The 27,716-nt window shown below is 45.4% G+C and overlaps 1 protein-coding gene across 3 annotated transcripts; it reads right to left on the reverse strand.

Moving 5' to 3' along the window:
* On the reverse strand, nt 1–27,716 carry kat6a (K(lysine) acetyltransferase 6A). 3 transcript variants are annotated; one of them, XM_026342585.1, is made up of 17 exons: nt 27,565–27,716; nt 24,639–26,122; nt 14,916–15,024; nt 13,822–13,937; nt 13,171–13,252; nt 12,868–12,982; nt 12,334–12,650; nt 11,472–11,584; nt 10,141–10,256; nt 9,595–9,736; nt 8,745–8,906; nt 8,291–8,384; nt 7,951–8,182; nt 7,077–7,275; nt 6,258–6,956; nt 5,809–6,067; nt 1–5,707 (listed from the first exon to the last, which is right to left on the reverse strand). In XM_026342585.1, exons 2-17 carry the CDS (start codon nt 25,326–25,328, stop codon nt 2,340–2,342), a joined length of 6,813 nt encoding a protein of 2,270 aa, XP_026198370.1. In that variant the 5' UTR covers nt 25,329–26,122; nt 27,565–27,716; the 3' UTR covers nt 1–2,339. The 3 variants fall into 3 exon arrangements, with proteins under 3 accessions (XP_026198370.1, XP_026198368.1, XP_026198369.1); XM_026342583.1 differs by having other exon boundaries at nt 5,809–6,070; XM_026342584.1 differs by lacking the exon at nt 27,565–27,716 and adding an exon at nt 27,183–27,273 and having other exon boundaries at nt 5,809–6,070.

The raw sequence follows: 27,716 nt of genomic DNA on the forward strand, positions 1-27,716 counted from the left end.
AATGGCTCAACATAATTTATTTTTATTTTATGTTAAAATGTACAGAGTTCTTTGAAAGTACTTGCTAAGAAAGAAAAAAAAAAAGGAATAAATGGAAATACATACAGGAGCAGAGCAGAGTTGAGGCCGCTGAGCGCAAGTCAACCTTCACTGTGTGCCCAGCCGTCACTCCTCTCTTTATTTTGCGCTCTCTCTTAGCATACAACGCAACATGTACAATTACAAAGGATACAAAAAGAGAAGCGATATAAACAGACAAATATACTGAGCTCATTTTTACATGCCTCTTAAATGTAAGGAAGTCATCCTATACACACACAAGTAAAAAAACAAAACAAAAACAAACAAACAAAAAAGAATGCCAAGTGACCTTTAGATATTTGTAGTCCCTTTGTTTAAAATAGCATTAATATACTACACAAAGATAGAAAAACTCTAGAGATGAGATGGAATGGAGAGGTTAAAGGCATCTTAAAGTCACTAAAAGTGAGTGGTAGTTTTTTTAAATTTTGAATTTCTTAGTAATTATTACCCAAGAGGCGAGCTAAAAAATATGTATTGTTTTTTTTTCCTGAAACAGAAGTGAAAAAAATGACAGTACCAATATCAATGTCAGAATTTCCTTTTTATATTATAGAAAAAACATTTTCTCTACAATAGGTTTTCTAAAGTCAAAAAGAGTCAGCTTGTGTCATAAAAGAAAGCTGCCCAGTCTGATAAAATTCAGAAAGAAACAAAATAAAAAAACAAAACAAAAAAGAAGTACAGAACAGAACAATACACACAAATAAAGTATGCAATGTCAGGTCTATAAGAAGATGAAAACTCCTCTTTTGACTTTGAATACTGGTACATGGAGCAACAAGGTCAACCGTTTCACCCCTGCCAGTTGGACACCATAACCAGCAGGACCTGGAACCCTTTGCTCGCCTCTCACCCTGCTTTTATATGAGTGTGCCTCTGTGTGAGGGCCAAACCATGCACTAGATCAGACATTTAGGTACACCACCTTTTAAAAAGGGGGTTTGCTGCCATATTTCTAGCCAATGCAAGTGCAGAATTTTGCAGAAAATAATAAAAAAAGAACAGTTTTAAAAATAATATATCATTCAAAAGCAGACTCTGGACCTCGTTGGGTCACTAACACTTAAGGAGAGGAGGTCAGCTATAGTAAACCAACTTTCCTTAAAGCAGTTCAATGGAAATTTCACCGTTTGTTCTGCATTTCCCAAACTGCTAAAAAAAAAAAAACTAAACAAACAAACAAAGTCTGTCAGAGGAGTGTGGAAAAGAACTGGAAGTTGTAATTTCCTGAGCTAGCCACCTATTGGCAACAGCTAGCCTGTGTGTGTCTGCATGTGTGTGTGTGTGTGTGTGCTGGATATTGGGAAGTACCTGAATATTTACATCTAAACGTTTCAGAGTGGCGGCAAACTGGAAAATAATGCTACTTGTTTAATTTATGGACATATAGTAGACAGTAACGCATTTGTCTCGTCTGTCTCTTTGCTGTGGTTGGCTTTTGGTACAACACCGTCAACCCAGGAAGACGGAGACTGCTCAACACCTTAGACACCGGAAGCCCCGCCCCTATGCTTTTCTGGAGGTGAAAAGCCATCTGACCAAGTGGCCTCAGAGATGTTTGGGTATTTCTGAGAGAGCAATAGGATGTATCACCATTTCAGAATGCCATACATATAAAGACCAAAGCATATAAGAGGTTGGACAGCACACAAGTATTTCAAAAAACAATCAACAAAAACAACAACAACAAAAATAAGATTCAACATTATGTTTATAACAAAACAAAACAAGAGTTCGCCTACAATGTTTCATTGTCTCTTTTTTCATGGTAAGGCTTCCTATATCAATTAAAAGATTGTGTGCATGTTTGAATATACTCAGTTAACCACTGTTTTTTCCTTTTGCAGTCTGACAAAGAAAGGTATTCCTGTATTGTCTTTCTCTGTGTATCTTTCTCATTATTCTTGTCCTCCCCCACTCTACTCCTGCACATTACAAGGAGGAGAGGACTCCTGGACCTGTGTGAACCCACATTACAGAGGCCTGTGAAGGCCTGGTCTGGGACAGCATGGCATGGAAGTCCACACCTACCGACTTGCTCCCATACAGCCAGCTGGGAGGAGGGAATGACCCCAAAGAAAAAGGGAGAAATGACAACATAGAAAACAGGAAACCCAAAGACCCTCTCTGTCTTCATCACCGACAATCCCTGGTGCCTGCTGAGGCACTGGAGAGGGTGAACAGGAGTTATGGACATTTAGAGTACAGCAATTATCAGCTCTGGCCCCGTGGCTCCTTTTTCAGTTCTAGGCTGCTCATCTGCTCATGTAAGGTGATTGTTTTGGAACACCAGCATAGCTGTGATGGGAGGGGCCAGTGTACATCATGTTACCATGGTGATTGGGCTGCATAGGCTGCTGTGGGTAACCCTGCCCACCCATCATGCCCATCTGCATTTGCATGGGGTACTGAGCTGGCTGATTCATGTAAGGAGGGTTGCCATGATAACCACTGTTCATCATGGGTTGGGGCATTCGGTAGCCGGCTGACATGGCATTGAGGGGTGTCATGTTCATGGAGCTGTATGGTGCCGGCGTGGACATGATGTTTGGCATCATACCACGCTGAACAGCCAAGGTGCGTGGTGTGCCCTGCATGGCCACAGCCCCTGAGCTTCTTCCATAGAGCTGCTGCTGGTGTGGGGCCGGGGCCAGCTGTTGAGTGGCTTTGGCCCGGATGGCAATGTGGCCTTTGACAGTCGCCATCTGGCCCTGTAGCCTCTGTGTGTGAGGTGGGGGTCCCAGACCAATGTTGGTTGTGGGCATGTTGCACTGCAGCTGCAGGGAGCCCAGGTTCATGGAGCCAGAGCTTAGGTTAGGAGGTGGGGTCATTGTTGGCTGGCCCTGAGGGAGCGGAGTGTGGGGTGAAGGGGCCAGTCCAGGATTGGAAAGAGATACACTGGGGGCATAGGAGGTAACAGGGGCTGAGTGAGAGTAGGTCATGGCATGAGGGTCCATGATGGTGTTGGTGAGCTGCTGAAGTTTAGCCAGGCTGAATGTAGCCGAGGGCTGGGGGTAGCCCCCTGTGCCGAAGTCCTGACCCATGCGCTCATAGAGGGTGCGTCCACCTCCTCCACCTCCACTCTCTGGGATTTCCATAATCATTGGTGTTGAGGCGAAACCGTTTCCCATGCTACACTGGGACAGGGCTTGCGGTTGCTGCTGCGGTGGTGGTGGTGCTGAAGGTGGCTGAGGGTTGGGGGCTTGCTGCTGAGGAACCTTTTTTTGTGATTGCTGCTGCTGTTGGTTGGTGCTAGGAGGCCTTTCGATCACCCCACAGCTCTGAGGAGACTTAATGCCACAGCTGGGGGTGTTTGATGGCGGTGGAGGTGGTGGTGGTTGGGGCACAGCATTGCCTACATTACTGGCACCTGGTCCGCTGTTGGGCCCTGGTCCTGTCGGTTGAATGAGGCTACAGCTGCCCATCGCCAGCTGGGATCCTGCAGTTCCTGTGGAAGATGTGAGACTGGGCGCTGGCACGAAGGAGCAGCTGTTGGACTGGGAGGAGGAGGACGGTGTGGCCGAGTTGGAAGAAGAAGAGGCTGATGATGAAGAAGCTGTGGAAGCTCCTGCAACCACAGCAGCAGACATTCCCCCTCCATTCCCTCCACTCCCTGTTCCATTACCCCCTCCGCCCATGGTTGAGTCGTAGCTGCTGGGGTTGTCGTAGTTCTCTGTAGTGCTCTCTATGCTGCCAAGGTCACTGAAGCCACTGTCCACCACCTGCTGCGAGTGGTCTGACACAGACGGCACATCCATCATTGGCGACGTTTCCATGTTCTGCTGGGATGGGGCAGACAGAGAACTGGGATGCTCTGGTGTGATCTGAGTGTATCCCCCTCCAGACCCACCAGTACCGCCTCCTGTTCCAGTGGGGCCAGGCGTCCCTCCCCTCTGTCCTGCTGGTGTCGTGTCCATGATGCCTGAGGGCAACCCTGGACTGTTCACTGACCGCACTGATTGACCAGCTAGGGATGGCACTGGTGGATTAGGGAGGGGGCTGCTGTGTTGAGAGGCCCCACACTCCTCCACTAAGGCCAGGGCCTCCTCCTCTGCTTCCCCTGTGTTGCTGTAACTCTGCAAGGTCCGACACGCAGCTAAAGTCTCTTCACAATCCTGGTAAGCACCATGGTGTGGCTGGGGTTCAGTCTCTTCATCCTGGGCTTCCCCCTGTGTCAGGGACTGGACAGCCTGCATAGTCTCCAGGTCCAGCTCATTGGAGTGGTGATGGGGGTGGTGTGAGTGATGGTGGCCTAGTTCCTCTTTGAAATCAGAGTGCTGGTTAGGGTGGGAATGTGGATGTGCGTGTTGGGGTTCCATCAACAGCGTGACGTCCTTGTCGTCTGGGTGCAGAGGCTGGAGCTCCAAGGGCTCAGAGGGAACAGACATGGCCGTAACTGTTTCCACTGCCGCAGCAGCTGCGGCAGACTCCTCCTGCTCTCTGCGCCGCCTCTCCTCCTGCTGTGGATCGGCAGAGGATAGCCGACACTTGGCGTCTTGCACCTCCTCAGCCTCCTCCTCCTCCTCTTCTTCCTCCTCCTGCTTGCTGACATAGTCCCGGGCCATGCTGTTCTCCGTGTCTAAAAAAGCCTCTCCACCTTGGGGTTCTTCTTTGACTGGGGGAGAGCTTGCACGAGAGGCAGGCTCCTCCTCCTCATCTTCATCATCATCTTCATCCTCAGAGTCTTGACCTTTTCTCTTTTTACTGCTATTGCTGCTGCTGTTACTCTTGTCCTCCAAGTGTCCGTCACCTTCATCATCTGCATCATGGTCGTCACTTCGCCTGCTTCCTGAACCTGGTGTTACTGCCGTTCGCCTGTTCATACTACCACCACCGCTTCCCATGCTGCCACATTCCTCTTCCTCCCTCTCTTCATCATCATCATCTTCTTCCCTGTCACCCATATCTGTGTCCTGAGGCCGGGACTGTGGGGCCCGGGGCCCTGAGGTGGAAGAGGAGGAAGAAGGGGACAGCAGGGGACGAGATGGTGGACGGCTGGGCTTGTCTTCCTCCCAGGCTCTTTCATTCTCCTCCTCCTCATCGTCTTCCTCTTCCTCCTCTGGCTCAGAGGTTGGAAGTGGTTTAGGGGCAGGCTGTGGTGGCTGGCAAAGGGCACGGTTCTTCGGTGGTCTCCCTCGTCTTTTCGGCACCTTCTGCTCAACAGGCTTAGGGAGATAGTCGTCTTCTTCATCAGAGTCTTTTTGTTTGTTGTCTCTGTCGGTGTTGGTTCTGCATACTCGGTTGCTGTTATGGTCATCAGCCTGATGCAGCTGAGAACCTTTGTCCAGCTGTTGTTGCAACATCCTTTGTCTTTCCTGCTGCTGTCTCTCTGCTTCCTCCTGGGCCCGCTGCAGGTACCAGCTCCTGGGCTTGCGGCCAGGCTTCATCTTGATTTTGGTGGGTGGAGGATCTCCACTTAGTGCCTTGCTGTCTGCAGCTGTTCCCTGGTCGAGCCCACTGCCAGGGGGTTTTCCAGGTCCGCGTTTCTTCCAATGCAGTGGTTTGCGGCTCTTTCCCTTCGGCCACCCCTTCTTCTTCTTGACCGGGACCTCGGGGTTAGCCAATAGAGACTCTGATGGGGTTGCTGGCAGAGAAGCAATAGGCTTCAGCACAGGTGTTAGCTCTGAGAGGAAGTAAGAAGATAAGGAAATGTTAGACAAAGCTGCACATATACCAATTATCACTAAATCCAGCTAACTACTGCATCAAAGGCTGACTGCTCACCGTCTTCTTCCGAATCTGTGAGGTTGGAGTGCCGACCCCTTTTAGGTGCTGGGTCTGACAACCTCAGAGCAGAGCGGGCTGGGGGGCAGCGGCGCAGCAGGTGGCCCAGGGGTGTCTCCTCCTCCAACCTGGGCATAGGCCTCTCCGAGTCCGAATCTACAAAGGGCTCATCTAATACCTCAGTGGTCTCAGAAATGGTCTCTGTCACCACGCTGCTATGAGGATGGCTGCGCTGGCGAAAGCGACGTTTCCTCAGGGGCTTCTAGGTAGAAACAGGACAGGGGATTAGGTGTGCTTTCAAAATGCTGCTTAAAAATTACAATTACAGGCCTACAGCACCTGAGAGTACAATGATTTTATTAAATTCCAAATACAATCGATTTATTCTTCCTCTCCAGAAATGTTCAGGATAATAAACCACTTTCAGTTCTGAAACTGAAGTTTCTTACCTTGCATTTGAGCCCCATGGCAGGCTTGGTGAGAATGGGTGGAGAGCATGCCCTCCTCTCATCATCATCATCTTCATCATCGTCGTCATCGTCATCCTCTTCTTCTTCACTGCTTTCACTGAAACAGCTCTTCCTGACAGATGAAGACTCATTTAACCTGGAAACTGCAGGAAACTGTGGAAGTCCCTCTCCAGGCCCCTCCAACAGTCTGGGCTTAGGGCCTCTCTTTTTCCTAGGGGGCCGCCCTCTTCGTGTGGGGGTTATGGAAGGGTGTCTGGCCATATCCAGTGAGTGAAAGGCTGTGGAATCTGTTTGTCTTTCCAGAGAGAAAAGGGAGGGGGGACTGCTGGCAGGACCTGTGGTTTTCCCTCCCTCTGTTCTGTCCTCATCTTCATCATCATCGTCCTCCATGGGGCGGATTTTAGGTGGCCGTCCCACCCGCACGTTGTCCTTCACTTTGCCCCAAGACCAGTTTTTAGGAGGCCGCCCCCGTGGTCTGCGTTCTCCATTTGCTGGAGGAGGGGGTCGTGTTGGTTCTGGAACTGGGGGTGGATGGCGGACAGGAGGGGAATTTGGAGAGCTCTGACTAATAGGGAACCCCAGGAATCCCTTCCTTTCCTCCTCTTCCTCATCCTCATCCCTTTTCTTCCCTTGGCGCATGTGCCAGGACACTGGTGGAACCTTGTGACTTGGTTTGGTCTATTTACAAATGAAGTAAAAACAGAAAAAACGAATTAAATATCAAGAACGTCCAGAAACTCCAGAGTTAAAACATAATATCCACTTAGCAATAAGCAAATACAAATTCATTGTATTTACCTCTTTGCGGTTGTCGTCCTGTGGTTCTTCATCATCGTCATCATCATCATCATCTCCATCAGCGTCAGAGACCACCGTGTTAGTAACAATAACAGGAGTCCACCGAAGACACTCGGGATCGACCTCCAGCTGCCGTGGCCGAGCCTTCAGGCGAGCCATGTGGTTAGTCACCACCTTCTCCCTTCGCACCAGGACCAGCCTGACAAAACCAAGGCAAAATCAAACGAGAGCATTAAAACTCTGTATGTATCTTTTGCTATCTGCATGCTCAAATAAAGTAGATAAATACTGTGTGTCATAGTCACTGGCTCAGTGACATTTACCCATTCTTCAGGAGCTGCAACAAGCTTTTATTTTTGTTTATTAAAAAGAAAAGTTTCACAGGTCAATTTTGTGCTAATTATACAAGTGCATAACAATTTTACCACTATGTATTACAGTCAAAGTGGTGATTTAATTTGAACAATTTTATTTAGAAAAAAGTGGTACCAGGGTCACTAGGATGACAACACCTCTGTCTGCAGGTGGATTAATTGAGACGTCAATGAATAAAAATAGAAGCAGGACACTTAACTAATATTGATCATCAGTGCAATTTAAAAACTGACAACGAATAACAAAGTATATTTTTATATTATTTTAAGGACTATGAGGAGAGGTGCCAATGAAGTCTGCCTTAAAGACTGGCTTTGTTTTTTTAGAGTAACCTAGCTAATGTTCACATTCTGCTTCATTTAAGTCAATATTTAACCTTCTGCTTGTGATCGAGATGCGGTTTACATTATAGTGTACCTGTAACAACTTCAACTGGGCAATAATGTGATATAATATGGCACCAGAAAATAAGCTGGAGCATGACAGTCCCGTCTCTGACCTGTCTCCTCGCTGCTCCAGCATGTTGAGACTCTGCAAAGTTGCGGTGATGTCCTGCGGGCAGATCCCCGTCAGTTTGCTAAGATGTCGTATTGTGATTTGGTGGTCGCGGATCTCGTGGAGACACTCGAGCACCACGCTGCGCCAATAGGCCATGTATGACAGTCGACCCAGGTCTGACAGAGGCTTCTCTGGAGATCCAGGCTGGCCCTCACGCTTGGACAGTAAGTAGCCTGAATGGAAGTATACATGTTAGATATGTGGCAGTGTTCATTTCAAAGGCAGGAAGTATCAGCAGATATATTCTGTCAGTGTGTTTTGTTTAAGACCATAACCCTTACTGAAGTCGATGAGAAAGCGTCCGTAGCCCTTGCGCTGGTACTGTGGAAGAATCATGATGCATGATACGTTGTATTTCTGTTGACAGTGCTTTTCCTGGAGGAGATGGAAAAACACAGTGAAAAATCATGGAACTGGATCACAGAGTCTGTGTGGGTGTACAGCAGGGTGCTGATGGTGCTGCGTCCGCTCACTAAATGCTGTGTTTTGGCAGCGAGGTGGCATGTTAATGGGAGCACCTGCACAAGTTAACTCCACAGAGCTGATACCACCCAGTGTTTATCTGGGACAATTTGTATGTCTGGAGGAATGCACCAGTGCGGGGTGATGCCAATATATTACAATTTCATTTCATTTGAACATTATTCTATTTTGGTTCACGCAGTTCTTCTAGCAAGTTTATTCAGCATTATTTAAAAAATTCCCTGAAGGGAGTTGGGAGCATCATGGCCATACCTTGGAGAAGTAGCCGACAAGGTGGCAGCCTTTGCTGTCGTTCTGGGTCAGGACATAGAAAAGGAAGGGTTCCACATCATAGTAGAGGGTCTTGTGGTCCAGGAAAAGTTTGGCCAGTAGACACAGGTTCTGACAGTATATTGTGCTCACATTCCCGTCAACCTGTTGTTGGTTTAGTAGAAGAAGAAAAAAACATTTCAGTACAAGACACTGACAGCTTGAGAGCTGAGTCCCAGAAACAGTGCTGAAGTACATCTTTAAGCTGCTTTTAGAGAACTGTGGAGCAAAGTGAAGGTGAACGGAGTAGAAGTAAGTGTCAGGCAATGATCTCAGCTGCGTCTCTGGAGACTCTGACAGATAGAGAGGGTGGAGGAGAGAAACAAAGAGCTGTAAAGAGAAAGAGGGAGGTAGGTGTTGGGAGCGCGCCAGTTATCTCTGCTCTCCTCTGAGTGAGAATGGACTGCAGAGCAGAGAAACTGGAGCTGCAGTGTCCACGGTCTGCAGGCTACAATCCACTGAATAAATCTGCTGTTGTGCTACAAGACCCAGGACAGCTTAACTTTAAGTCAGTAATTATGAAATCTTCTAATAACAACAGGGACTTTCTCTGATAAAATAACATTTCTAAGGTCAATTATCATCATCAATTTAAGAAAGCTTGTATATTAAGCTAGAGGTAAAATACGACTACCAGTCCTAAAACAAACAATCTTGGTCTTGGTAAGATGACTACCAGGGATAGAGTCTCTAGGAGGTAACAGATGTGGTGCTAGCAGTTATGCGTTTTGCAGATTCAATAGTATACTGTCAAAGCGTCATCCACCATCACATTCATTCAAAAGTTCCCTACCTCAAATACAGACACATCATCCTTCCTGTAGATCTCATTGGCAGGGGGGTGGAACCAGTTGCACTTCTTCATGTGCTGGTAGAGGATGCTGCGACTCTTCATGTAGCGCAGGCAGAACTCACACAGGTAAAGCTTCGGTAGTCTGGAAAAGGATGAAGCAAGGAGAACACGAGGACGGGTCAAGAAATAATTAGAGAACTCTGGAACTTTGTTTAAAATAACAGCTGTGTAACATCTGCCTGAATGTCAATAACAAAATCAATACTCAAAGAAATATCTCAGCCATGTAGGTTCAACCAGAATTTCTTACTATCGATATCATTGCTCTGAATAATTTTTTTGTTAATATTTATTTTCAAACATCTAATGAAAGCAGCTTTGACACACAATTTGATACACAATTCGCCTCCCTGGCTCTGGCTGGTTACCTGGCCAAGTGGGTGCTTATAGTTGAGCTCTATTACAGTGGGGGTGGCTTTTATGCCTAAAATCAGGTTTGTGAGCTAAGTATATTCTGCAGTGTTTCACCAGAGTGTGTAAGCCTACCTGCTGTACTCCTGGGGGTAGGGAGATGAATACCACGTCTGGATTTCAAATTTGCCGAATTCGATGACTGACGGACAGCGCATCTGAGGATCTGGTGGACCTGTCACCCCAACTTTCTGTTTTGGTAGACAAAGAAGGTGAAGAAAGAGAGGGGGACGGTTTAGTGAGACGTGGAAGGTCAAGTCCCGGTTTACTACAGAAGGGATTAGATCATAGAGTAGGAAGACAGATTACACACCACGGATTACTCGCCTAGGATCTAACACTTAACCATGACAGGTGGAGAGAACACTGACAGCTCCACAGTGATGTTAGCAAACAGAACTGCCTCGATATATTCACCGATTTGGACTTCCCTGCCTGCTGTTTATGACCGTCCTGTAGTCTACTGCTACCCAGCCTTGATAATCACAGTGGCGGTTTTCATACATCATTAACTCTTCCTACTCTGCCTGCATCAAACACTGATACGGCTGTGGAGTTAGGGTGTTTAAATGTGACCTGAGTGGCCATACACCTGCTCTCAATCTATTGCCATTAAATGAGGGCATTAATGGAGGCTAATTTCCTCTTGGTGACTAACCTGTCAGTGCACTACACTGTCATTAAAGCTGCCATGCTCAGTGTTTACTCCAGCAAATATAACACGTTCTTTGACACCAACACTAATGTTATGTACTTGACTGAGACTTGGCAGAGGCCTTATGTACTTAACAATGTTGTCCCTCTTAGGAATGATTACACTGGCCAGCCCTGCCCTTCTGTGGAGGAGGGTTAGTCATCAATCACAAGCAGAAAGTGAAACTCAAGTTAGTTTCCAATGACAGCTCTCCTTGTATATACTTTATTGAAGTTGTTGTCCTACAGTCATCACTTATTATTTGCACATATTTGCCATTTAAAACCAAAGCCTCTCTATGTGCCCCGCCATCCACATTATTCTAATGAATGATTTAAATATACATGCTGAATCTGGCAGCTGTTCCTATAGTAAATTAATATCTTTCAGGGCTGAAATTTAATTCCAACAGATCAGCGACTTCTCCTTTCATGAACATTCCTGCATCCTGTGAGCCTCGTCTGAACTAGTGATGCCCTCTTTTACAGCCTGGCTGATGTTAACTCCGCTCTTTCTAACCACATTCTCATCACCACTGAATTTCTGCTGCTCCTCTGCACACCGCAAGTTTTACAAATCACATTCAGTAATCCATTGGCCTTTTCCTGGCTCCCTGGCTGAGGCTCTTTCACTCAAATATATGGTTTTCCCACATATGTTCATTAACCAAGGTTTAAAAGACATTTTATATTTTGTCTCTTTGTGTGTGTACCTGTAGTGCCAGCTCCTGGATGTGTCTGAACAGTTCTATGTCTTTTTCCGTCAGGTTCTCATGGCCGGGCAGTTTCTCGTCTTCGTCACGCCAGTCGCTGCCGTCCTGATTGTCTGGGGTTTGAAACATGGAGTCGACATTAATGCAAATGTAGAGAGAAGCATGCCAAACATGGTGCCAAGAGGTTTGCACCATTAGGTTGGTGTAAACACACACTGACAAAATATTAGATACACAGATTTGGGTTTAGGTGAACACACTGCCTACCGGCCATATGACGTGAGTTTCATTACAGAACATAAGGCGACATTTGAATCAACAGAAATGTACATATATTCTGTGACAAGCCTATCAATGTAGCTTTTCTTTAACATACATGGAATAAGATAGATTTTAATTATTGCTTTTATTTTAAGAATTTTGTTTCTGCGTGAATCTCCTTATTCACTAATGAACAAAACCTTCAACACGCATCAAAATCAGAACACGTGTGCTGATGAAACCTGAGGCAAAGGCTCCTTTTGTGCCTGCTCTATCACGTTCATTCTCTTCTGTGTTTTTGGTCTCAGGAACTTGAAACAACTGAAAAGATGGCCTCTTAGTATTACAAAACAAAATTCGGGTGATGTATTAGCAACAATTTTAACCGACTTCTGAATCTTGTAATAGAAGTACTGGGATGGATTACTACTTACAGACCAGTACTTCATTAATGATAAGGGACAGGACTACAGGATAGAAGTTACTGACAGAAAGTACAGTACCATTCAAAGAATGCTTTGAATGGTTTTTATCTACACACTAAAATTCATCATGCCGTAGCAGTGAAGAGCATGAGCAGAAAAACACATCTAATCCTCACCCCCTCTGTCATCTCCTTCCCCTTTGCGACTGGCTTTCTTTCGAATGCGGCACTGCTGCGAGTAGTCCACCACTTCCTGCCGTGCCTTGCGGCCTTCAGGCGAGGGCGTGAAGAACTTCGTGAGGGCGTCGATGAGGCCCTTGGTCTTGTTGTTGAAGCGCAGGCTGCTCTGTGACATGTCATCATCCTCACGCATGGAAAAAAGCAGTCGGTCATCACCGGGGTAACCCTCGCAGGATGAGCTGGAAGATGAGTTGGCTGAGTTTGATCGCTTCCGCCGACCACGCCCGCCCAGCTTCTTGAAAGGCCGACCCGGCCTGTGGAGGTGAGGAGTCTGGTTAAGACTGTGTCTGTGTCAGGAAGTAACAGAGCTTGGTGGTTCCCCACATATACAGTTTACCTACTTGACAGAAACTGAAACCTCATTGTCTTTTTATAAATATACATTTTTATTTTTAGAAAAATACATTACATTGGTCAAGAGAAATGAAATTGGGACTGGGATTGGGATGACAGTAAACAACAGTTCTTTACCTGTTCTTAGGCCGTCCCAGGGGTGCGTTGTAGCGCCGTTTGATTTGTGCTGCCTTTTCGTGTAAAAGCTTCTTCCCCTTTTTCCTGGGTTGGCAGATCTGACAAATCCACATGCCTGAGAGAGAAACGGTAGAAGCAAAGGTTCACATACACTGAGGGGGATCAGATAAATCAGGTGATTTAGCATGACATTAATGGTCATATAGAGTGGTAATGTATGAGCTTAGTGTGGTCTGTTCAATGGCAGTGAATAGGTAATAAAAAGGAAGGTGATGAGTGAAAGGAGCTGTTCAGTCTATTTACCTTTTGGCATCCGCGTGAGGGGAGGATCACAGCACTCCATGTGGAAGCCGCGGTCACAGGAGTCACAGAATAACATGTTGTCCTGTGTGTATACACAAACACACGTCAAAAACTCTAGCTGTGTTCTGGACACGGGGGACTGTATTTAACAGTGACCACAACATTGTGTTTAAAGCTACAAGCTACAATATATCAACATATTAAGATAAGATTTATCTCTACTAAAAAATAAAATTAAAAAAGGTTACATACTGTAGCGTCAGTGTCAGTATCAGTATCATCCAGGCCAATCATACAAATTTATACAAAACATTTCTAAGCTTTTAATTGGATTGTTATGATGTTTTCATTTAGTCTGATTCAGTCAACTTCACTGTTTCTATTTTTTCCTCCATCCTCATTGATGAATTTCATCAATGTGCATGTTGGCAGTGATCTGTGTGTTTTGTGTCTACAAACATTTGAATAACAATGATTTCTCACTTGACAAGCACGAGAAAAGAGTAAAATCATGCAGAGGCTGACTAAAATAGCTCAATCCCAGGACCACAGATATGACTATCAGCATCTCTATCTGGTACTTAAGCAGAGAAAAGAGCGTTCGCAGATGCTGTTGTGCTGCCAGTCCGCCATATTTGCTCCTCCACTCACCGCATTCTTTCCTTGATCCTGACAGCTGCTGCAAGTCTTGCATTCGATGCACTGCCACCACAGAGCCTTGACTCGCGCTGTGAGCTCTGGGGAGAACTTGAGACAGGACGGGTGGCCTGCAGGTACATAGAAACGCATACACAAACAAGTGCGTCAACTTCACACAGGTTTTTTTTCTTCCTGCTGACTGACAGATGTGACCCACTTGCATCATAGTAGAAGGAAAAAAAAAAGCTCCTTTTGGAATTAAAAGCCCTCACTGAATCAAACCTGGCTGCAAAGAGAGTGTTCAAACATAAATGACAATCTGTCAGAGCTGTGCTTTTGCTGTGTTTGAAGAGTAGCAAACAAGACGGCCGTGTCTGGGACAAAAACCCACTGAGGAAAGAGGAGGAAGACGATCTGTCCTCTGCTTTCACTCAGCAATGTCAGGCCTCTGTGAGATGTTAGAATTGAACATTCATGTTCCAGATTTTCTGAAAACACAGATTAGCATCTGTACATGTGTTCAATCACTCTCTTTCTGCCTTTCAGGTAAGAGTTTAGGGTCAAAGCAAGGACAGACATGAGAGACAACCAAAATAACTTAACAGAACTACTTTAAAAATAATTCTAAGAAGACTAAAAACTAAAAAGAAGCTACTTTTTCTGATTTATGTGTCCTCGCAGCTAAAACAGTGACTATCGCAACTAAAAAGCAGAAGAAAATCTAGAAGCAGTCAAAATACAATTAGTGAAAGAAGCTGAAATTTCAGTCTATGTGTAAACACTGACTGTATCAGCTGATCAACTGTGCTGGAGGAGGAATAACAGAAACCAAATCAACTCAAAGCAGTAGAATTGTCAAGAAGTGAAGAGATGAAAGAAGTCGAATTGATAAAAAAAGAGAACATGACATTTCAGTTGAAGGAGTTGAAGCGTGTGAAATGTGAGACTAGGCCATTTATTTGAGCCAATCACATCTCCACTTTGCAGGTGCTGATCAGATCCTCTTCTTCTGTGGTCGTTTCTACCACAAAACTGGAAACGTTTAACCACTGACTGAACTGTTGCTGATGTGGTTCTAGACCTACTAGTGACAAATTAACACTCACCACTATTGCCACAGTCGGCGCAGGAGATGAGCTCCTCAGGCTTCTTATCGCGATTCTGCTCCTTGGTCCCCAAACAGAAGCTGCAGATGGGGATGGGCTCTGCCACCGGCTGGCAGGGGGACAGAGCAGAAGGGAAAGGGGGGACAGAGGAGATGGGAGAGAAAGTCAACTTAACAGCTTCATTGTACAAATGAAAACAACAAAGTGGCCTTGTGTGTCCTGCCACAGTAGATGCCTGTTGCTGTGTGTATTAACAAGCAACAGTGAACTGAAGTGGATCTGTGAGCGGAGAGTTTAGGATAATGAAGAGCAAACTTGTATAAATGATGTCCCATTAATATATGATGTGAGCCAGTGTCTCTGCTGACTCCTGTGCCATTTGATCCAACGTGTTAGCCCAGTTCCTTTGGTTCTACTGGTGGGGAAGCGTGTCCCATTTTGACACTTTCTCCAAAAACATGCCATGAGATTCAGTTCTGGGGCAGCATAAATCTTTTAGTGTGTTCCCCGCACATGCAAACCATGTCAGCAGGTGTATACTCTGACAAAAAAACAAACACACTACCTGATTTGCACATGAGCAAGGGAACAAATAAAAAAACCTAAGTCAGATCTGCGTACAGAAAAACCAAAGGCAGGATAACACTTAACATGTTGTTGCACATCAAGTGGGACTTGTGTGTCCAATAAGGGTGAAAAATCACATCCCTGAAGCAGTGCAGGTGCTCTTCACAAAGGAACAAAAACAAGAGAGGAGGGGCTGCGAGGTGACTCTTCTTCAAAGTTTCTGAAGCCAGGAAGCCCTGAGGGGAAGTGGTGGCTTACTGACACTTCACACTACACCATAAGTCATTTTCAGACAAGCGCCGTGTTTACTGCAGCACTGTACAGAATAGATATATGTAAATCACATTTGTATTGCTGTCACAATCTAACCATAAACATCTTTATACTTTTGTTGTGCTATTTACAACCCACATAATCCTCATGTATACAATTTCAGTAGCATCAAAAGCCTGGAGAACATCTATTGTAGGTAACAGTGGTGTAAGTTGCCAGTAACCATTTCAAATTGTATTGTTAATCAACACTGACAAAGTGCAGGTCTAATAAGGCTTTTTCACAATGATCAAATGGAACAACTAGAGCTCCACACCTCGAGGCAAATACAAGTTTAAAAGCCTTGTAACACTGCTACATAAATCATTAACGGTAAAGCCACTTGTTCTTATACATCACATACTAAATGAACGAGCTAAATGAACATCTGTGTAAATGCTGAATAATCTTTGCTAAAAACTAAGACTGTGTTCTGGTCATACAAGAAGAATTAAGTGATACACTATGTAGCATGATACAGGGCTTAATACTTTTGCATTATATACTCCTTGACCCTCCCAAGCTCAATACAATAAATTGGAAATCTGATCTTTGTAGTTGTAGCAGATCTATCACTTATCTATATTAGCCTATATTATGAAGTAACATTGTGTCTGGAGTAGTGTTAGCAATCTATCAGCTGACATTGCAGAGTGTAGGTTATAAGTGACAAAATCTTAGTTTAAAAAACACACACACACAAAAAAAAAAACAAATTGAACAATGATCTGCCACAAATCATTATTTACCATTTATCTAAATATGCATCACAAAACTAGATTCAGAAATCTAGTTTTGTAGTAATACTCAAGTGTGGAAATATTTTCATATACATGAAAATACACCTGTCCATCATAATAAACCCAGTCTCTTTAAATGAAATATTATAGAGTAATAATAAATATTTGAGAGAAAAACAGATGCTGTGACTTTCTCACCAGGTCCTGGTGAGGATCAGAAAAATGACGTAACTATGGCACAGCTTATCCAGTGAAAACTCTCCTCCTCCAAAAGTATGTCTGACTGAGAAGAGTACAAGCAATGGACACTGAAGGAGCTACAGGCTACATGGCTCCATGGCTAAGATGGAAGATGCTGTGCATTCAACATCTGTTGCCCAACTGCTTCACATTCTCAGCTTTATAGCAGAGCAGCAATGAGAAAGCCACTGTTGAAAAACAATTCACATGACATCTGGACTGGTGTTTCTGAGCAGGCATATGGGAGAAATTTCTATGATCTGACACACCAAAGCTGAGCTTTCTGGCCATAAAATTAAACTCTTTCAAGTGTGTATGTATCAATCACAGGGTGCACGTCAGCACAAACACTGTATGATAGCATCGCCCTGTGGGGATGCGTCTCTGCAGCACACCACTAAAGGAAGGAGGTAACATGACTGGAGCAACATCTGCAAGACAACTAGCAAATGGGAGTCCAAATGTAAAGGGTACACAACAAGAATGCTTTAGAGTGGACAAATCAGAACCCACATCTCCATTCAATTCAAAACCTCTGGCAGGAACTAAGGAGTAGCACAGCTCTCCCAACTGAACTTAAAACAGAAATGATCTTCTTTAACAGTCAAATATCAGTCAAAAATCAAATATCCAATTTAATATGGAAAGTTACAAAACAATACTACCAAAAAAATGTTTACAGACAAAATGAAGATGGTTTTAATGCTGTGAAATAAGAAATACTTGAGATAATGAAGCCTCATTTACTGTAGTTTAAGTGCCTCAACACTGGTGAGAGACACATGTATGTTGCTTTCCTACAAAATAATGTAGCAGCACTTGTGTTTTTAGCAGAACATTAGTCTGTGTGATAACATGTGACATTTTAAGAAGCAGATGCTCTAGTTATGACAAGACAAATTACTAATGTAAAAATCTAAGTTTTTCCAGAGCCACAAATGACTGTTTACCTCACGACTACTTAACTCCTGTCTGCTTATTATGAGTCGCTGCCAAAAAAGAAAAACCAGAAGGAAGATTATTCTACCTTCACAATGAATACATTATGAGAATTTATCTGTGAATTCACTCTATTAATCTGCACGTTTGATCTTTATGTAATTCTGAAATCACATAAAACATGTATTCAAATCCTTTATTCAAGTGAGGGGAAAAAAAACAATAACATATTTACTGAGGTCGGTGTTACAAGGTTTTCTACAGGACAACGGTGTAAATGTACATTAGCTGCAGAGAGTTGGGTAGGCAGCAGGTCCTGGCAGGGAGGAGACAGGGACAAGAGCTTGATTTATTGGGTTCATTTCCTTCTGACTCAGACTGCTTCCAACACCCCCGCTGCCCCTTACCCACCCACCTAACACAGCACAGGGGCACAGAGAGAAAGAGAAGCAAAAGGGTATTGCGTGAGGGAGTAAGAGAAGAAAGAGGTAAACAGAGAGCAGGGCAGCAGAGAATGAGTGGTAAAGAGGGAGACAGGGTGCATGTGAGGAGATAAAGCCTTACTAGCTTTTTATTTCTGAAAGCATATTTCATTTGATCAGGTGTGATCACATTGTGTTTTATTTCTAATAAAACTAAACACTATACAAAATATCTATCTCATCTATCTCCGAACACAAATGGAAGTCAGCAACAGGAAAGAAAGAAAAGAGGAGGAGCGAGAGGTGAAGAAAAAAAAAAGGAGGCACAAAAATAAGAATCCAGAGGGCAGGAAGATGTAGGAAATGGAAAGAGAGAAAATCTGCAGCAGCAGTCCTGTGAGCAGCATGCGTGCTACCAACACCTCAATCATTCCTGACGCTTAACCCCTTCCCTGCTGGAGGAGGTCAACTGCTCCCGCTCGCCCAGTGAAGGCTCGAGTAAACACGAGGCGAGCGTCGCGCTTCATACACACACACCACACACACCTTGTATTGAGACGCGCGCTACAGTGAAGCTTCAGTTACTGGCTGCCACTGTAAATTAATCCCCAACAGACACTAAAAAATGAAAAGCTAATCCTCCCTCTATGACAGAGATATTGGAACAGTGAAACACAATCCGCAAATTCCTCCTGAGAGCTGATTTCCTCCCTGTTTCAGCTTTTTCTACCTCAACCAGCTCTCGCTGCCAGGACTGCTCTTACACTACAGCGGCACTCTAGAAATTTCTCGCACCAACTGATTGTTTGAGTTAAGTGTCATGGCTGACATTTGACTTGAGGTTTGTGTGTGTGCGCGTGATGGGGGGGCGGGGGGTATCTGCGAGTCTATTTTAAGCCTGTGTGTTCATGGGCTGGTATGCTCTCTCTTTTTTTTAACATGAAAAAGATTCAGGAACAAAAAAAAAAAAAAAAAGATTCACATGCAAAAAGAGGCTCCGCGTGGCAGCTGTTGGCAACAAATGCTAGCTCGACTGGGTGGACTTGAAATGCCACCTCAAATCAATACAAACATGTCTTTCAAGTTATAGGTTCCTCAATAAATACACACCTAGACACAAACAGGCAGGTGACAGTACCCTAGTTTTAGCCCGTGGACACACCCACCCATGCTTTATGGACTTAAGCACAATATTATCAACTACACTCTATTCCCTGTAGCATTGTGCTCCGGTGTGTGCCTAGCCTGTTTCATTTACTAGTGGATGAAATTAATACTTGATGCAACATGTAGCATTGTCTGAGACCTTGCACAGAGAGATAATAGGTTATAGAAAACAACTAGTGGTGCCCCGGTTTCCCCTTTATGTTCCGACTACTGTTATCCAAAGAGAGAGAGGACCGGAGAGTGAGACAGGAAAGAGAAAACAATGGAGGATGGACGAATGGAGAAGCAGAAATAGAAAGGGGGGTGGCAGCGGGAAAAAACAGAAAGAGGGAAACGCTGTTGTCCTTGTCTCGTCTCAAGTCAAGGATCTCATTAACATGGAAGTCTGATCTCAGCAACCCCCCACCACCATACCTCCCTTGTGGCCTCCCCCATCTCGAACACAAACTCATTGATCACTGTTACAGGACATGCCGTGCAAGCAGAGACGGTGCACGCAAACACTAGGAAACACATACGCACTTTCAAAGTCGTTAGAGCACTAAGCAGTCAGTCAGGACACACACGTGATGGTCAAGTGACATCTATTACCATGCACAAGTGTGTATGTGACAGTTCAGATCCGAAAACCAGCCAGCGCCACCGGAAACGACTTGAGACGAACTAGCGAAAATGTTCACGTGACATCTACCAGAGCCTGAAGAAGAGCCCGTGTTGTGTCCCACAGCCAGGCATCACCCTCCATTATAAATCGAGGTTAGCCAGGGAGCACGAAGCTAAATCACTGCATCAAACGAAGTGGAGCTGGCCTTGCTCCAGTCGTCACTTCCACAGCTGCTCAACACATTGGCTCTATTTGAGGGGTGGTGAGGTTAGCCATATGTAAGGCCTCACACAGCCATGCTTCCCGTGCCAAATGCCATTCACATCACAGTCACTGGTGAGTTTGAGGCAACTGTTACCCCTTGGCACTGACACTACTGCTAATGCTCTTTCTATAGACTCAGGGCAGCTGTGTCTACTCCTGGTTATTCTTATGCTGCTGATAGTGATGCCCAGTGATAAGGCTTCACACTGGTAAAACATTGTAAGTGTATAAACACCATCCAGCATGTATTTAGCATGCAAGACCGACACAGACAATACTGCAGACATTTTCTTTCTCTACAAAAGGAGCTGAAAACTGTGAGGTCTGCAGATTGTCTTTAATGGCTAGGACCATGCTCCTGCAAGCACCCTTAGTTAATTGCTTTAAATTTAATATTTCGCTACTTTGAGCACAACACAAAATTTCACTCTGATCCATTTGGCGTTGCAGGAAAATGATGAGAGACAACAGCACAAAAAGTACCTGCTTGACGTAATCTCGTTAAATTAATTTGTCAATTGATTGGTGAGTAAAATATCAGTGACGGTGCCATAAATGATGTTGACATCCAAAAGATATTTGGTTTGAAGTGATATAAAAACAAAGGGAAATCAGAACGTCCTCACACAGCAGACACTATACCCAGATAATGTAATGACATTTAATAACAGTACCACCAACTCTCCATCACATAATGTATTATAGTTTGTGTGAACTTTAAATAAATGAATGCTGAACAGTTTTTCCATTTCTCTGCTTGTGTGTACTGGTAAATGTCAAACAAGAGCTGAGACTGTGTTAACTTTAAGCTGGTTTTATCAGAGTGAGGACAGCCTTTTGAAATTTTAGGAACTAATAATAGGTCAACTGAGGCCAGAGTTCTGGCAAAATGGAAACAAAAGGTCCCTGCCAAGGGAATGAGAAGCTGAAAGGAGGAACTTTCACATCTTACAAATCCATCAGTCCTAAACCTGAAACTTCAGAAAAGCTAACTATTTCATGGCACTCAACTTAAGTCATTTTCCCAGCATCCCTGTGGTGTAGCACCTCAACTCCGGGAAATGTTTCCATCTATTCTGCAAATACACAAAATCCTCTCCTGTGATACATAACATGATACAGCTCAATGGAGTAAGGAAGGATGATGAAGAAAAGACGTCGGAGCAGGTAGCATCCGAGGCATATAAACAATGTGTGAGGGCATTTTCTATTCACGGCCATTTGAGTGACGACACATAGTGTCTTCACCCTGAGCAAACACAGGCAGCGGTAATGTATGTGAGGTCGATCCAATATGGGTAAAGTGGAATGAATTACAGTGGATGAGTATCTCCTTTATGGTTTCTAATAAGTGATGCCTAATGTAGCAGCTCTGCAAACACTACTAGCAAAGGACCCACTAGCTGCAGGACGCCAACATTAAACAAACCTGTTAAGGGATCAGGAGGACATTTTGGAGGGAAATCGCCCCACCATAATGTGTGAGAAGAGACTTTAGCTGTGTGTGAATGTTGGCCACGAGTCACTTTTTTCACACGTCCCCGCCATGACACTGCATGTTGACATCGAGAACTCTGGTTCACCCCGCTCCAGCTGTTGAGGAGAGGGCAACTGCGGGGCAGAGAGATTGCTCTTGCCTATTATGACAGGATGAACATCACACATCCACACGCGTGCACACACACGCCCACAACTATATACCCACAAGGATATAAACACAAAGGCTCAGCGTCAGGCCCATCCCACCTAATGGCCGTAGCCTCATACTGCTAACGGGTGCTTGGGAAGGCAATGAAGTTTGCCATCCATATATCCATGACCCCTGGTTGACTTCTCTCCCCCATTCTCCTCCCCCTTCATGACCTGGCAATGGCACTCTATTAGGGTGAGAGGGGGAGACTGAAAGACAGAAATAGGGTTCTGTGATCCCGTTTGAATGGAGTGCTCCGACACAAACATCAGTGCACTGAGTACACAAATCTCCCAGCAAATGGGGTCAAAGCCAGTTCTTAGCCATTTGTTCTGATTTTCCTCCCCCAAGCCTTCACTCACACTCTCTCTCCCCCCTTTCCTTGGGAAATCATAACTGTTAGTAATCATGTGGTGCAATATGGCAATGATGCGCCAGAGAAAGAGTACTAGAAGGAGAAGAGGAGGAGAGTAATCATGCAGCACCTGCCTCTGTCTTCCGTGCACACAGTTTATATCTCTTTGACACATAAGCCACTTGCACAGGAACATACTCACATATACATCAAGAACACACCAGCAGACATGCGCAAAACACACATGATTGAGCAGCAATAAGGCTGCTTCCTCTGGAGGGATATATCAAGGCAACATCACAAGAAAAGCAGAGAAGAGTAAACAGGCTTGCATGAATGCCAAATACAAATGTCAACTTCCTTGCTGCTGCAGTAGCTTTTCGATGACCTATCTAGACTGAAGAGGAGCCTCACAAACAAACAGAAACAGCTCATTTTTCAGGATATTTTATTCATATTCATTATTCACTGCTTTCACACTGAGGTTTACAATATGTTGTTTTTCATTTGCTTATTTGGAGTGGCAAGTTGATCAGTAGCTGTGTCAGAGAGAAGGTTGATCCCTGCTTGTCTTAGGTGCCCACACAGAATGAATGAAGAGCAGCGATGGCTGCTATTAATTGTGAACACAACCTGGCTTTGCAGCCCTGTGCCTCCTGCTGAGCTTGACCGATACAAAAGTTGAAGAAAAAAAGGCTCAACTTCATGCAAATACCATCAGGCTCTCCTTGCGAGCCATAGTCAGGCAAGAGACAATCATGATTATCTTGATCATCTTGATGCCAATAAAATCTGAAGTACAGAGGTGTACTTCATCAATGCCCCCTCCAAGCAGAGTTTAAGTCGGTTTGAACACAGCCTTAAGAGGTGGACCATCTGCAGCCAAGCAGGTCACTGTGTTAGGCAGATCTCCTGTGACTCCGGGCTGCTCCCTGGGCTAATCCTACTCTGTGAGTGTGTGTGTGTACACGTGTACGGTCGTCCCTACCAACTTCTATGGCTGCACAGACATGTCCACACACACCCACCCACAGAGGGACCTGATAAAGCCAAGAGCCAGTCATAACAGTGTTTAGGACCAGCCTAGTGTCCTACTGACTGACTGTTAAACAGTAGTGTGCAGCTCTAACAAGCTTTTTGTACGATGGCTGTCAGAATGTATGTTTGCACGTCTGCAGGCATCTAGAGCATTTATGACATTTGAACCAATGTTTGTGTGGCCTCGTTTGTCAGTTTTTGTTTATGTCTGTGTTTCTTTCTTTGTGTGGCGTATTATGGGCGTGGGTGTGTATATATGTGTGTGTACATGTCCCTGGCCCTTACAAGCAGAGGTTAGCGAACGGCTGCTCTCTGATCAGGTTACAAAAGTGGGTGTGTTCCCTTTCTCCTCTGTCGCCTGCATGTCTGCCTCTCCCTCTCTCTCTCTAACTCATTTTGCCTCTCTCACTCTCTTCTCCCTCTATGTCTCTGCCTCTCTCTCTCTCTTTCTGGTTACAGAGGGCTGAAGCTTGCGTCATCCAGGCTTCTTCTTCTGGCACCACTACAGACCACCTCTTCCTTGCCTGTCTGTATTCCTCCACTCCGCTCCCCTTTTCTCTCCTTCCTTCTCCTTACAGGATGGTCCACACTCTCTGTAGGAGGCTGGAAGCCATGTGACTCTCTCCACTGACCTACTCCTCCTCCTCTACTGCTGAAAACTGGCCCACCATCCGCCCACCCAGCACCTCTCTAGTATTGCTCACTTGGCCCACAATATACCCACACACATACACCTGGGGTTCTGTCACTCAAATATGAACCCAGGAATGCAATGCAATGTGGACTACCTGTTTTCACTAGAGTCTTAGAGGCCTTTCTAACATGAATTCTGACCAGATATCCCTGGTCTTCTAAACAAATGCTTTAACATCTAAAACACAAACATGCATACTCCTGTTTGTGGTTAGATGCTCAATATAGTATCTGCTTAATCCTACAGATGTTGCCTATTCCTCCTCAGTCGTTTCAAAAATAACTAATTTACTCATTGTAAACCATTTCATCCATAAACCCACAAAGGTTGTTTCCTGATATTTACACAGATCAAACTTGCTTTCTTGCTATTGCTCCAAAAGGTTTAAACTCAAGAGCACATTTCTCACCACAATTGCCTAAACCACAATTATTGTTTCAACAGGATATCCGTGATCGTATCAGACAACTGATAAAAAACAAAAATGCTTTATACCCATTTTTTTTTGTATTTATACTAACATGTTTGCTAGCAACTTTGAGCAGAATAATCCATATGATAAATGTCATACAGATATGCTAATAATGCCCATCAGATGTTTATTATTTAATATGTTTGGTGCAAGTCTGAAATGATGTTCAGTTTTGTCAGCCTCGTGTTTGTTTATGGTGCACATCTGCAGATACATTACCTTATCTTTCTCGTGGGGCAGCAGCCGGACAGGTGGCAGTGACTCCAGTGACACTGTCCCGGTCCCGTCATCCTGGGAGCTGCTGCGGCTGACGAGCTGGAACAGCGGACCCTGCTTGGCCACACGTCCATGTGCTACTGCCCTCTTTAGGGCCACCCGCAGCTGCTGGTGGAAGAGGCCAGGACCCATGGAGCCGCTGCCCGACAAGAAAGCCGCCACGTCAGCCTGGCACTTGAGAAAGCGCTCAATGTTCTTTAAGCTTGAGCCACCAGGTTCATGGAGCCCCTCCAGTGCTCGCTTAATCAGTTTGTTCCAGTCAAGTCCCGGTTTCTTTCCTGAATGGGAGTGAGAGCTACTACCACCACCATCTCCACCACCGCTGCTGCTGCTATTGCCACCACCTCCTCCGCCTCCTCCAGAGCTGCCACCACCTTTGGGCTTGGGAAGAGCCAAGCGACCAGGATTATCTGGGTCCTTGTAGGAATTGAGACCTTTGTTGGTAACTTTAAGGATGGTGCCATCCTTGACACTGAGCTCCAACTGTTCCAAAACCGTTTTGCGGTCCAGGCCATGGGACATGGAGACAGCATTGCAAATGCGCTCCTCTGATGGTCGCTGCTTCTGCTTCTTTACCTTCTTGATGGCCTCTAGGATCCATTGGGTGTACATTGGATTTGCCAATTTCACCATGGCTGCGGTCTGAATGGGTGCAGGGGCCCTAGGGCCCTACTGCAATGGCCGCACGTAAAAAATGGGGACTGTTAGCCAAGGAAACACCTGGCCTGCGCCGTAGCGCCGCCGCCTCCTCCCTTTCCTCTTTGCCCTCTGCCTGATTACTATCCCTTGTCCTGGGGTCGCACAGAGAGTCCCTCAGAAGCTGAGTACGAGCAGCACGGAAGGAAGCAGCTGACCATAGCACAAACCCACTGAACCAACCCTCCACCCGGTAAAGTCTGTCCCACCCACCGCCCACTCCCTGCCAGGTGAACGTCTCTGGCAAGAAGCAGGGGGAGTGGAGGAACAAGCAGATCTATTAGCTAATTTAACTCCCACAGCAGGTTAAGAAGGGTAGGGGCTTTCAGAAAAATAAGGTGTTTCCCCACTTTGCCTATTGTCATATGCCTACTCAGTGACAAATAAAAAACAAAAAAATGTTCAGTCGGTTTCCCCGTCACCGTCAAACTAGACAATTCTCAATGTGAATTGTGAAAAATTATCATAGTCCCCAAGACATGAAATTAGTGTTTCAATGATAAAGGTAAAGGCAATACAGTAAATATGTTTTCTGTGAGTTATAACATTCCACGAGATAAGGATTTTTCTCTGCATCCACGCTCCCTTGTCTTCAGTTGTTTCCTCCTGTCGTCTTTCAGTCTTCCAGCAGTCTGGGCTTCTCAGCTGTGGGACGGAACAGATATCTCACCCCAGAGAGCAGCCAGGACTGATCACCTTCATGCCTATTACACTTCAGCAGCTGACAGACCCTGGAAAAGAATTTACACAGAGAAAGACATTAGTGAAAACCTGGCAGGAAAGCTAAACATCTTTTTCATTAAAATGGCAAAATACAGCAACAAAGATTTAAAGGACAGTAAGTATGAATGAGAAGCAGAGATCCTTAGAGAGGGAACAGGTCTTCAAACAACACTACACACCATTCAGTGCATCCACACACACATAAACAAAACCATGCTTGACCTCAGAAAGCACCATGAGACTTGTCTGTGCAGTAATAACAAAACAAAAAGGGTAAGTAAGGAGAGCAACTCCACTATACCATCTACATCTAGACAGCCTCATAGTCATTTCTGTACACAACCATACAGTTCTCTCATTACATGAGCATTTCTTTCGAAATCATAGATAGTATAGCACAAATAGTGTCAATAAACAAGTCGCGTTATGACCATAGTCACAAGTGAATACTACAATTGGCACACATATCCCAAACACAGGTAAACATTACCCTAAAAACGCACAAGCAAGTTGACTATGGGCTAGTTTGGTTGCTAACGTCAACACGATGCAGTCAAAACACAGACTGTTAGCAAACATTAGCTGAGGGGCTAGCTAAAAATCAAAGCCAAGTTAATTGTCACCCTGCCAAACCATTTCCTGTGTTGTTAACAAGGACGATAAACCGTGCTGTTTACACTCACATACCTGATATTAGGCTGCTAAGTGTGTGACAACAAGCCTTCCCGCTAACTGCTGTTGTTTAGCAAGCTAACATGAGAAGCTAACCGAGGAGCTAACGTTACGATTGAGTTACTAACGTTACTCGCTAACCCGAAACGTAAACAGCATGAAACGAGAGGTTAGCCAGCGCTCCTGCACTCGAATACAACATGTCCTCATTCGGCTGACAATACAAAGCTCCACACAAAAGCAAACACAGCCAGTTATCTGATTTTGAATGTCACCGAGATGTTAACGTGAGATCGCGGCCTTGTAAAAGGCACAATGCAACTTGCAGACGGCCATCTCGGCTAGCGGGCAAGTGCAAAAATAAGGATATGATAGCTGCGGATCGTGCAGTCATACATGCTGGGCGGCCTCCCTCTCAGTCCTCGGTGTGGGCGCGGAGCTTCTGCACGGTTAGACTCGTCCTCACAAGCGGTCGCCACCTCGCTGACTTCCTCCCTCCACAAACCGCCCTCCCACGTAACGCTACAGCCTGCGGTGCAGTGAAGACAAGGCCGCTGGAGCGGAGTAGCTAGGCCTCGGCTCCCCCCTTCGTGTCCCCCCCCCCTCCACCCACCCACCTCCGCGATCATCATCCCTCCGTACCCCCTCTCTGCCTCTACCTCTCGCGGTTCCCCCAGAAAGCCCGAGCGGGTCCGGTTCTGGTTTCCGAGGGAAGCTCGGGCAAAGCAGACCGTGTTAAAATCTCACATCCCTCCGTCCGGCCTCCCCCGATACTCACCGGAATTCCGTGCCGAGCCACCAAGGAGAAGGTGCCAGAACCGTGCGGATCGGAGACAACAACAAGCCTGAAAATGCAGCCAGAGACCAGGGGCTCTAGAGCCGACGCCATCTTTGAGTGAAACAGGAGCGCGGCTGGTGGGGGAGGGGGGA

Source organism: Anabas testudineus, chromosome 9, assembly GCF_900324465.2.
Source record: "Anabas testudineus chromosome 9, fAnaTes1.2, whole genome shotgun sequence".
NCBI lineage: Eukaryota > Metazoa > Chordata > Actinopteri > Anabantiformes > Anabantidae > Anabas > Anabas testudineus.